The sequence below is a fragment of the Delphinus delphis genome, chromosome 5 (assembly GCF_949987515.2).
Source record: "Delphinus delphis chromosome 5, mDelDel1.2, whole genome shotgun sequence".
In the NCBI taxonomy this organism is placed as follows: domain Eukaryota; kingdom Metazoa; phylum Chordata; class Mammalia; order Artiodactyla; family Delphinidae; genus Delphinus; species Delphinus delphis.
This window is the reverse complement of record NC_082687.1, coordinates 1949875-1962788: the sequence shown is the minus strand read 5'-3', so window position 1 is coordinate 1962788 and position 12914 is coordinate 1949875. Positions and strand designations below refer to the sequence as shown.

Sequence of the window (12914 nt, the reverse complement as noted above, 5' to 3'; positions counted from 1 at the left end):
AGCTTTTCTTAAATAAGCATATTTGTTTTCTTAGAGGTTAAGTAATATGAATTTGTGCTTAATCATGTGTCATAATATTTCACGTAAATACATTTCGCTGCTTAAAATATTTCAGAGCTCCTGGTAGTTAATGTAAACTTTCTACACTGAATAATAGTTTTAATTCAACAGGAGAGTCAATTAAATATTGAAAAAATGAAATCAATAGTGAATCTTTAAAGTGAACGTTTCTTTTATTCATTTGTCTCTGTTCTATATTCTGGTTTTAGCCGCCTTGTGGCATGTAAAATAGTGCACAATTTAATGCAGAAGAAAAACTAATAGCATTGCTCCAACATGTTTCTGTGTAATGGTGTGTGTAATGTGTGTGTATACAATTACATTCGTTACTAATTGGTGTGCAGTAAAGGCTTTAAGGAGATTCTGTGTTTATATACTTGGCGATTTATCCTGCAGCGTAAGAGGTAAGAAGATTATTGCCAGTATGTCTCCCATAATTGAGCCTTCACTGAAAATGTTATGTCATACCCCATTGTATAAAACCCAAACAGGTTATTTTTACCACTACCTTAAGGCTAAAATACCATGCTGTCAAATCATTACCATTTCTATATCTCGTGCCTCAACAGCAGAACTTTATAGGTCTTACTTGCCGTGTCCTTTGTAACGTTAATCCAGATATTTTCAAGCATGAACAGGGAACACCAGTAATAATCACGCCAGGATAATGGGCCTGAACCACGGCCCATTTTGATTTTGGTCGCATGCGTAAAAATCTTAACTGTAACTCGAATAATAGTAAAAGTGATTTGTTTAGTCATGTACCCGAGGAGCCCAGAGATGGGCTGAATTTACTGCGTGGTTTGAGCTGGGATCTGGTTCCACTTTGCTGTACTGCTGTGTGTCTGTCTACTTCTGTGCATTGACTTTTCCATCAGACTGGATTCTAATGTGACAGCTTATTGGCTACAGCAGCTCTGGACCTTACTTCTGTGCCCAACATGGTCTAATCCCCAACTGTTGAGGGGAAAAAAAAAAGCCATTGGATTCACTCTGGCCCCTTAGAGCCATCCATGCAATGAGGGAAATGGACTCATGTTGATTTTCCAGGCATATTTCTGGGTAGAGTCAACCAGGGCTGCTTCACAGCGCTGGTGGGCAGGGGGAGGGATGCTATGCGGATGCCCGTGTATAAACTTTCCCTCATTGCATTTGGAAGATTTGCTATGCACTTCTGAACATGGACGCTCGTTTCTTACCTTTGCTCATAGGTAGGTAGGAGGCTTATGGCTGAATTCTTTTACTTCTTTTTAGATACAAAAGAATTCAAACCTCTTTTTAAAGATAGTGCCAAGTCAAAGAAATGGCATATTTCTACAAAGTTATCCTCTTTCCTCCTTCTGCAATCAGCCTGTAGAAGGGAATCAGAAATTTGCATCACTGCCGAAAAATTCCTGCTTCTTGCGTCATCAGTTTGATCTTTGTGAAATTGGATTCCGTATACATATTGACCAATTTTGCATTATCTTCCATAGCAATCTTCTATTTACTAACATCAGAAAAACTGGATACCTGATAATAAATTTTCTTTCTCACTGTGTTTGAATTAGGTCGAATATGATGGACAAAGTTTCTCCTTCACATACATACTGATTTGTAATTATCAAGGTGGTTAGTTTATACGAGCATCGTTTCATATGAACTTTAAAACAGTCTCTGATTATCTCTAGTTCATAAAAAAATAAACCTTGATATCAAGTGTCTTGCCTAAAATAACAGATTTTTTAAAATTAATTCATTACTCTGTTTTTGGCTGCATTGGGTCTTCGGTGTGGCTCGCGGGCTCTAGAGTGTAGGCTCAGTAGTTGTGGTGCACAGGCTTAGTTGCTCTGCGGCATGTGGGATCTTCCCAGACCAGGGCTCGAACCCGCGTCCCCTGCGTTGGCAGGCAGATTCTTAACCACTGCGCCAAGAGGGAAGTCACAAAATAACAGATTTTTATTGTCAACTGATTCATAGTTCAGAGTTAAGATAAAATAATGACAATAATTGTGGCATTCTCAGTGTGGTAAAATTATAAAACATGTTTTATTTTAAAATGAGTTAGTATGTTAAGAAAATGGCAAATCTCAGTAATGAGTAATCTGTCACCTTCAGCTGAAATATATATGTAGGTTATAATAGATGAACTTGGAGTAAATATGAATTAAGGGATTTTAATTGGGGAGGAATGTACATTGTAAAAGCTTCTTATTCTCATATGTATTGTCTCTGGAAACTTATGAATGAAGGATGGAATGTTGAAACTGTTTTATTGCCAAGTTCCAAGATATCAAGTTTCTTTATACTAACAATATGTACTATGTGGTACCATGTGCCAGGCATAGAGCTAGATACTGGTTACAGACTTCAAAATCAGTTTTGCCTAGAAGATTTTCTACCTCACTAGAAGTTCAGAGTGTGGCAGAAAAGACAGAAACGTCAGCCTACGCGTGATGATTAAAGTATGCAGTCCTACATAGAGAACAGACTTGTGGTTGCCAAGGGAGAGGGGGTGGGAGAGGGATGGATTGGGAGTTTGGGATTAGCAGATGAAAACTGTTATATAGGAAGGATAAACCACAGGGTCCTGCTGTATAGCACAGGGAACTATATCCAATCTCCTGGAGTTAAACCATAATGGAAAAGAATATAAGAAAGAATGTATATATCTGTATAACTGAATCACTTTGCTGCACAGCAGAAATTAACACAACGTTGCAAATCAACTATACTTCAATAAAATACATTTTTAAAAATGCAGCCCTAAAGGAATGTACAAAGGGAATTAAGGATTACATTCCATAAAAGGTGACATCTGAAGTGGGTTTTGATAATTGAGTATGTATTTACTAGAATACCTAGTCTAGGAATGATACTAAATGACAGTCCTAGAAGTTGTCACATTAAGAGGACAAGGCTTTGTCTTGTTCTGATGTCCCAAGCCCTTGGTACAGTGCATGAAACATAATAGGTTCTCAATATATGATTTTTGACTATTCATTCCCTTGAGGCATAAAATGATTATCTCCTGGAATAAATTCAAGAACTTCCATTGGGCATATTTTAAATAATTGCATTTGTTTTTATGGCTTACTGAATATAGCAATCTTTTATTTTTCCTTAGTGAACCTTTTTTTTGCAATTTGTAAACAGTTTGAGGTAGACGACACTAACTTTTTTTGATTGTTTTATTTTGCTGTTGTTTTAAAGTATGGGAAACAGTAGATGGAGCCAATAAGAAAACAAAAACTTGAGCCTCAGTTTTTTTGTGTTATTGTATTAAGTATTATTGTACTTTTGTACAATAGTCAGAATTTAGAATATTAAGCATGAAAACAAGGTACTTCTATATAGTTTGGAATTTATGGAGAGCGATTTCTTTGCGCTGTGGAGTTCAAGTATACGTTCTCGCTACAGAATCAAGTAAGATTAGGTGAGATTACTCTGGATTTTCTAGGCAAAAAGTGCCAATTTATGGAGCCAGTGAAACTAGCAACAAATACATATATATATGTTGGTATGTGTGCATGTATATATATGTCAAATGATTTTAACTAACTTTTGTTAAAAGTGAAATTTGCTAATTAAGAGTTGATGAGATTGAAAATGGAAATAGCCGTATAAAAAACTAGCAAGATTGAGATAAAGAAGGATTATCACAGGCAAAAAAAAAAAAAATAGTGAGCAGATCAAAGCACAAGTGAGACCAGTGCGCATGTGTATGCATCAAGGAAGGATCTGGAAATAGGTGCACCTGACTATTACAGAAATACCTTTTCTAATGCAATTTGAAGATAACATATATTTGGACGTAAACTCATCAAAAATCTCACAAGACACCTGTGAAATCTACCAGTTTATGGGGACACATCCCTACGCCCTCCCTATGTGAACAGGAACCAGAATTCTTCAGAACTTAAAGCTAAACCAAAACTGGAGGCCTTTCTTTTTACCTCATTCTTAATCCTCCAGGTCTTTTCTGCTATTGCCAACTTAAAGCGTTAGCATGGAGAAGGACGGATGGTTTCTCTCTCTTTAGGAATTACATCTTGCCCACAGACTTTTTTTTTTAATGTTTATTTATGTATTTATTTTGGTGCTCCGGGTCTTGGTTGTGGCATGCATGTGGGATCTGGTTCCCTGACCAGGGATGGAACTTAGGCCCCCTGCATTGGGAGCGTGGAGTCTTGCCCACTGGTCCGCCAGGGAACTCCCTACAGAACTTCTTTTTTGATGTTATCTTTTTAAATAATACAGATTTTCAAGCATTAAATTTTTTTTTTGCTTTTCATGATTCTCTTACTCCTTCCCTCTTTCGTTCTTAATAAATATACTTTTTTTTTTTTTTTTTTGCGGTACGCGGGCCTCTCACTGTTGTGGCCTCTCCCGCTGTGGAGCACAGGCTCCGGACGTGCAGGCTCAGTGGCCATGGCTCACGGGCCCAGCCGCTCTGCGACATGTGGGATCTTCCCGGACCGGGGCACGAACCCGTGTCCCCTGCATCGGCAGGCGGACTCCCAACAACTGCGCCACCAGGGAAGCCCAATAAATATACTTTTAAAGGGGCTAACAGTCTGAAATGCATGGCAAATATTATGAAATTGCTTTGGTTTTACTGTTAACTTATTGAGTACATACAGATGTGTAATGATTCTTCATAACTGAATTGTATGTGAACATATTTAGTCAACAATTTTAGAGTCTTCACATTATTAATCTCCCTTCTTTTCCTTTTCTATTGTTAGTTTTCAATACTCTGACCTCAAGGAGGGTTGGGTAGGATAATATGAAATGGTGTTAATTTTAATTTTTAAAATTTAGTGTTTATGTATATATTTTCACTCTTCATGCTGTCTTATCTGGATGAACAAGACTTATCTGGAAGAGCAAGACTTATTCCTGTTGAGGATGCATTGCAAGGAGTATGTTGTAAACACGTTAATGATTGCTGACAAACATTTGTTTCATTTCTTTGGTACTTCCGTTGAGTGTACTGTCCATTGTTTAGGAAAAGCAAACGTTCAATAAAGTAGTCACAAAATAGGTACTTGTCTCATCCCTAAAACCCTAGTAGAGTTCTGTGTTTGGAAGGACGGTTTTTAAGCAGCTGAGCTACGAATGCAACGTCTTATTTTGGTAGATCCTACTCTTTGTCGCTTCTTTTTTTTCCTTTTCGATTATAGGCCTTGTTGTTTGAGATTTACATGTAACGTTGACAGTCATGTGCAAATCATATGTATTTGGTGGCAAACCTCACTGCGTTCTGAGATGATTTTGGGGCAGCAGCAATTTAACTTCAAAGGAAATTTACAATTCTTTTACCACAAATAACGCCTAGATTTGCAACCTTTAAATTATGCTTAATTATAGTTTAATGGAATTGTGGACTATAAAGGAAAAAATAAAGATGTAAACACAATCTAAGTATATACGTTTTAGCCATGTGCTTTTTTGACTGAAGATATAAAAATAGAACTCAGATCTTTTAGTAGCCGTGTAGTTTACGCATATGAAAGCATAAACACTGTTATATTTGTAAACAGTGCTGTGGCTGATATAAGGCACTCTTGTTTTTTTTTTTCTTTTTTGAGACAGAATGGGGCAAATAATATATTTTAATAAATTTGATTGGAAAAAATTAATTCATTAAAAGAAAAATTAGCTGCCAGAATGAGAAGGACTCTTGATATAAGCTACTGCTGTAAAACACGTCTGACATATGCAGGCTATTGTATTAAAAGTTAGATAGTGGGGAAATAATCTCATTTTTTAAAGAAATCTTTGAAAACAGACAATGTATTAACTTAATTTTAATAGTAGATCATAATCATTTTCTTTAAAAACTTGTCAGTATAGAGGAGAATTCATCTAACTTGATAGATCCTTCTGTGTCCTTACGAGATCTACTGGTGCTAAATTATGTGCACAGGAGAGGTATTGATTATTTGATATATGTTAATATAACCTATGGCCATATCGAACATTAGCCCCCAATGAGAGGGAACGTGCTTTTGCACAAGTGATAATTATAAATAATAATTATTTAATTTAAACATCCTATGGCGCTTAAGGCATATTTACTAATATGATGATATTCCCCATTATATGCACTGTATATATTCAAAGGAAATTATGTTTGTCTTTATCTTGTCTTAGGCAGTATAAAATCATACTTAACAGACTCATTGTTGAAACAGCTGAGTTTAAGAGAATGAAAAAGCTGCTTTAAAAGTATTTGGGGTGTTTTAACAATAAAACAGGTATTCTTTAACCCGAATCATATTCTCACTAATAAATAACCCTTGACATTGTCTTTTGAATTCAAGAAGTATCTTAGAGCATATTCTTAAGTTGCATTTGATCAGTGTGAAGTATGTATTTTGAGTCACATAAATACTAAATGAAAAGTTGCTACAATTACTCTAAGTGCCGTTGAAGAACGAAGGGCAAAAAGACATACTTGCAAATCAAATAGCTTTGCGCACAGCAGAAGGTATATTAATTGTCTACTGTTAGGTAAGAAATCACCACGAACCCGCAGTTTTATACACCCTGTTTGCTCTCAGCTCTGGAGCTCGGAAATCCAGGCCTGGGAGACTGGGCTTTTGCTCCAAATTTTTACAAGACTAAAATCAAGGTATGAGCGAGATTCGATTCCTTTCTGGAGGCTGGTGAAGAGTCTGCCTCCGATTCATCGAGGTCTCTTGAGGTTTCAGGATAAAGCCCCCTCTTTCTCGGTACCTCTCAGCCGCCCACATCCTGGGCACACAACCTGCTCCCTTTCCAAGGCCACCACACAGAATTTTCCCCATTGAGTGTCTTCACACTTGGAATTTCTAAGATCAGGAAGGGCCAGCGTCTGTTAAGGGCTCACCCTATTAGGTTAGGCTTCTCCTATAATCTAACTTTGGGTTAACTCAGAGTTAACTGACCTGATCCTGGGAGTAATACCCCATCCTTGTCACAGCTTCCACCCACTCAAGGCAGAGGCTCCTGACGCATGAGGGACATCGGGGGTCGCCTCAGAGTCTGCCTTCCAGAGCGGGAAGCAGGGTCATTGGTGTAAAATCATGGAGAGAGCACGTGGAGTTGAAATACTTAGCAGGCAAACTTGGCATGGAGGAGTCCATTGGTCAAAAAGGAATTAGGATTCACAGATCCGTACTACTGTCTATAAAACAAATAACCAACAAGGACCCACTGTAGAGCACAGGGAACTGTACTCAGCGTCTTGTAATGACCTATAATGGAAAAGAATCTGAAAAGAGTAGATACATATGTCTGTATCACTGAATCACTTTGCTGTACACCTGAAACTAACACAATACTGTAAATCAGGTATGTTTCAATTAAAAAAAGGGAAGTAGGGTATGGGAGTGAAAGAATTGAAGAGGAAAAGGCAGAAAACCATAATAGAAAGAAAAAAAAAGAGAAGAAAAATGTAGTTTAGTATAAAATGTCAATGATTTAATAGTCCTTAGACAACTCTGTATGGCACAGTTTGATGGGATGTACCTAAAAGGAGTCCATAAAATGAGAATTTTTTCATATTTCTGAAAGTAACTATGCATATATTGAGATTGGATGTTGGGAAATGGGCAAATAAAGGAAAAATGGTGCTTATAAAGTAATGATATTCTTCTCTCTGTATGATACTGCAAATACAAAGTTCAGTCTTATGAAGCATATCTCTAAATCATGAAAACTAATGAGGTATTGGTACAGTATAATATTGTGGTCCTGATGTTATGAGTATATCAAAGTTGAACAAAAAACGTGTCGGGTGTTGTGCCATGCACATTACTTCATGTGTTCAAGGTGCAGTTTAGGACTTTTAAATTGTTTTAGAAATTGAATAAAAGAGTCTTTAACAGGTTTTTTTTTTTAAACTGGAATTTAGCAAACAATGGATTGGATTTGCATGGCCTCAAAAAGTGTAACTGTCTTACTTCTTAGATTTTCTTAGTGTAGGTAAACAGCTGCTCCTTTTCCAAATACCAATTATTTGTTTCCTCTCATTATGAACTCTCAGTTGGGTGGATATAAGAACACTTTTGTCTCTACGCTACTGTGTGTAAAATAGATAAACAACTGGGACCTACTGTATAGCACGGGAAACTATATTCAATATCTTGTAGTGACCTATAATGGAAAAGAATCTGAAAAAAATATCTATATATAAATGAATCATGTTGCTGTACACCTGAAACACTGTAAGTCAACTATCCTTCAATAAAAAAAAGAACACCTTTGTCTCAACAAATTGTTTCAATTTGCCCGTCCCCTCATGTCTCCCCCAACAATCTAAGCAAAAGAAGAAGATATTAATAACAATGTATTTTGGCGTTTCACCGTGTAAAAGGTTGCCATGCCTAATAAACTTGGAAGCGATTTTATACTGTATTCTCCTCTTAGAAATTTAAAATTCATGTTAGCCTTTTAAAGTCACTGAGAAGTCCTGCAACATTTCTTATAATTTCATATCTTCATAGATCGCTGTTAGTTCCCTTACAACAAGAAATTGATACCATTGCTTTGACCTCATTTCGTTTTTCGAGGTCATTTAAGGGTTGAAATCATTTAGTAATTACAGTTCATGGGAAACTTTGGGCTTGTATTGGTTCCCTTTTTTCAGAAGTTATTTTGAAACCTATAATTTTTGAAATGTCTGTTCTAAGTGTGTGTCTATGCTTATGTTTTTACTTTCAGGAGTACAAGATCCCCAGCATGAGAGAATTATTACTGTGTCTACTAATGGAAGTATTCACAGCCCGAGGTTTCCTCATACTTATCCAAGAAATATGGTCTTGGTATGGAGATTAGTAGCAGTAGAGGAAAATGTATGGATACAGCTCACATTTGATGAGAGATTTGGGCTTGAAGACCCAGAAGATGACATATGCAAGTAAGTGATCATACTTGAAATTCCAACAGTGTAACAACTGTTACAGTCTTTCAAGTTGCTTCATTTTGAGGCTGTGATTTTAAATGGCATCTTTTGTTCTCTTACGTTTTTCTGATGATCCAAGAAATTTACAACCTTATTTAAGCTCTGTTTCTATCTACATCTGATAGTAATTTGAGGTAATATATGGTAAAAAAAATTACATACAGAGTAAAACAATTTATAAAATAAGGAATAGAGAATCAAAAGCCAAGTAAAGGAATGAAGGTTGTGCCAGAGTTACCACTGGTGCCAAAACTTTTACATTTGAGCTTCCTTATAGCCAAATCAATAAGATAAATAGTAAGCTATAAAAAGAAAGAGCAGTGTCCATGCATACGTTTTATCCATACTATCCAGTATCCATAGATACGTACATACACCCAGAACTAAGAAATTTGAATATTTCATTACAAGGAAGAAGTCCAGTTCTGAAAGCAGAATTAAACATTTAGGCTAACATTATAGTTGGCCAGGTAGAAATTTATCATAATTCTCCTAGAAGCTTTCATGAACCAGAGTCAGCTGGAGTATTTCACCCACGCAAAAGACCACCTACCGTATGTCATACAAATATTAGTCTTTAAATCCTATGTGAATATACTTGTCAGGGTTGGGTGGTCTCAGGGAAGATGTTTCACTTCACTGGCATTTGTATACCATGAAAATATTTCACTTGAGCTTCTTTGTGGGGTTCTTTATTTTCCCTTTGATATACAAGTTAAAAGAGAATTTTCTCTTTATGGTATATTACAGATAAATATTTCAATACAGATAAGATAAACTTTATACTTGCTGTCATCACAATTTGTATCTTTAACATTTATATATAGTTACATTTTTTCTTTCAAGTTCTTTTTTCTGTGCCTATGCGTTTCAGGTTATTTTTTCCCTTACATCTCTAATTTTAGGCTTTGAGAAGGATAAGTTATTCTAGCTATTTTTAGAGATGGTGTTATTCAACCCTTCATTTTATAGATAAGCAAACAAGCCAGAGAAGTAAAGTAGCTGCCCTAGATCTCATTCATGTTTTATAACTCAACACGTACTAAAATCCATTTTTCTAACCCTCGTAGAGATGTTTTCTCACCATGCCGTTCTACACCTCTTGCCTTCTTTTCATGTGGAGGATCACATAATGTTGTAAAAACTGCAGAGGGTTTAAGGTTTGGTCCTCCTTGCAAAGTAGCAAGTTAACCTACCACAGTTTCCTGGATGCTGATTGCAGACAGGAGGCTCCCGGGTCCGAGAAAAAGGATCCGTGACAGCAGTGGCAGTGACAGGAGTTCTGTTCCCACAGGTCAGTGCCGGGAGGGCCGCGTGACACCTGCACGCCTGGCTGGACGTGTGACGGGACAGGCAGTGTCCTGTGTGCGTGCGTGTGTGCACGCATGTGTGTGTGATGCATGTGAGTGGTTAGATCGCAGAAGATATACTGTCGTCCAGGACGCCTACCGCAGCATTTTGTGGCTCGACGTCACGCACCGTAGGAGAATCGAGAAAAGTGACTCTTCCAATAGTTCTGAAATCCCTCTTTTTGTGCTTCCTTGATGTACCTTCCTATTATTCCTGCACATATAATCATTGTCTTAAGTTTCTCTGTTTTTCCTCGACCTCCCAATTTTCTCTGTAATTTTACCGCATGTACACATCTCCCTGTGAACTAGCCTGTAAAAATTGTTTTGCCTCTTTTGAAGTATATATCGGTGGGGTAATACTACGTGCTTACTCCTGTGACCTGATGCGGTCTGATGTTTCTCCAGTTCACGTGGATGCAGAGAGCTCGGCTCCTTTGCTTTCTGTGACGGACCGTACTCCATTGTATAAATAGGCAACCTTTCTTGTCTTTTCCGCTTTGATGAATGTCTGGCTTATTTCCAACGCTCCTTGCCCAAAGTGCAAGAAAACTTTCTTCGAATCTATAGCTGAGAATGGTATTGCTGTCTTAAGAAATTAATATTTTAAACTTCATGAGGTAGAGTTAAATTATTCTTAAAAGTGACCAATTTACAGTTCTACCAACAATATACAAAATTTTGTTTTTCTGCATTCTCCCCAACCTTTTGATTTGGCATTCTTTTAATTCTGGGTATTACGGTAAGTGTAGAATTGTACCTTAATGTTAATTCCTATTTGTTTCTTCTTATTAGCAGTGAGCTTGAAAATTTTCATATTGTTGTTGGCTACTCAGATATCCTTTGCTGTGAAATGCCTGCTGATGTCTTTTGCCCAGTTTTTACTGGGATCTTTGGCTATTTAAACTTTGGTTTCCACATTTAAGTCCTTGATTCACCTGTAATTCATCTTATCGATGTGAGGTTCTTCACTAGGGTATCACATAGAGTCCTGACATCATTTATTCATTCATTTATTTAATTTTTATTTTTTATAGTACGCGGGCCTCTCACTGTTGTGGCCTCTCCCGTTGCGGAGCACAGGCTCCGGGACGCGCAGGCTCAGCGGCCATGGCTTACGGGCCCAGCCGCTTCGCGGCACGTGGGATCTTCCCGGACCGGGGCACGAACCCGCGTCCCCTGCATCGGCAGGCGGACTCTCAACTGCGCCACCAGGGAAACCCAGCAAAGGCATTTTTTTTTTGTTTGCGGTCCGCGGGCCTCTCACTGTTGGCGGCCTCTCCCGTTGCAGAGCACAGGCTCCGGACGCGCAGGCTCAGTGGCCATGGCTCACGGGCCCAGCCGCTCCGCGCCATGTGGGATCTTCCCGGACCGGGGCACGAACCCGTGTCGCCTGCATCGGCAGGCGGACTCTCAACCACTGCGCCACCAGGGAAGCCCCTGACATCATTTATTGAATAGTCACACTTTCTTCCAATGATGTGCAAAGCCAACTTACAGGTCAGATTTTTGTATCTGATCTGGCCTGTTTCTCGGTTCTCTGTTCTGTTCCTTGGGTTTACTGTGCCCCCCTGTGTACCAAATTGACCCTGTCTCAATTACTGTAGCGTTACAGAAGCTGTGTGGTAGGGAAGTCGCCTTGTTTTCCTCTCCTTTTCGAGCATCCTCACAATTTTACTTTTCAATATATGTTTTCAGAAATAGGTTACCAAGTTCCTTGAAAACTCCTGCTGTGATTTTTATTGAAATAGCCTTGCACGTATAGCTCATTCTGAGAAGAATTGACATCCTTATTGTAACGACCTTTCTGTCCTTGAGAACTTTATGCTTCTCCGATTATTTGGGTCTTCTTTATTGTCTGTACAGTTTTAAACTATTCTTTATAAAGATGTGATGCATCATTATTTAGATTTCTTTCTATGGTCTCTTACTAAAATCGCTTTTTGAAAATTACATTTCTAATTGTACATTGCTGGTATATAGAAAGGCAATCAATTTTTAGTATCAATCTTGTATCTAGCATTTCTAATTGTATATTGCTGGTATATAGAAAGGCAGTCAATTTTTTAGTAGCGATCTTGTATCTAGCATTTCTAGTTGTATATTGCTGGTATATAGAAAGGCAATCAGTTTTTTAGTAGCGATCTTGTATCTAGCATTTCTAATTGTATATTGCTGGTATATAGAAAGGCAGTCAATTTTTTAGTAGCGATCTTGTATCTAGCATTTCTAATTGTATACTGCTGGTATATAGAAAGGCAATCAGTTTTTTAGTAGCGATCTTGTATCTAGCATTTCTAATTGTACACTGCTGGTATATAGAAAGGCAGTCAGTTTTTTAGTAGCGATCTTGTATCTAGCATTTCTAATTGTATATTGCTGGTATATAGAAAGGCAATCAGTTTTTTAGTAGCGATCTTGTATCTAGCTTTTCTAATTGTATAGTTTTTTAGTAGCGATCTTGTATGTAGCAAACTCGCTAAGCTCTTTATTTTAATAATTCTTCTGGCAATTATTTTGGATTTGTGCAAAAAAAGATATGGTTCATGAGAAAGATGTCTTTCTTCCAGTCA

The 12914-nt window shown here is 37.6% G+C and overlaps 1 protein-coding gene across 1 annotated transcript in view; it reads left to right on the top strand.

The window, feature by feature from the left end:
- PDGFC (platelet derived growth factor C) overlaps positions 1 to 12914 on the top strand; it is a 218078-nt gene that overhangs the window by 117999 nt on the left and 87165 nt on the right. The window contains exon 2 of the mRNA XM_060011578.1: positions 8752 to 8947. Within this exon, the coding sequence (XP_059867561.1) occupies positions 8752 to 8947 (196 nt within the window). The remainder of the gene's footprint in view (positions 1 to 8751; positions 8948 to 12914) is intronic.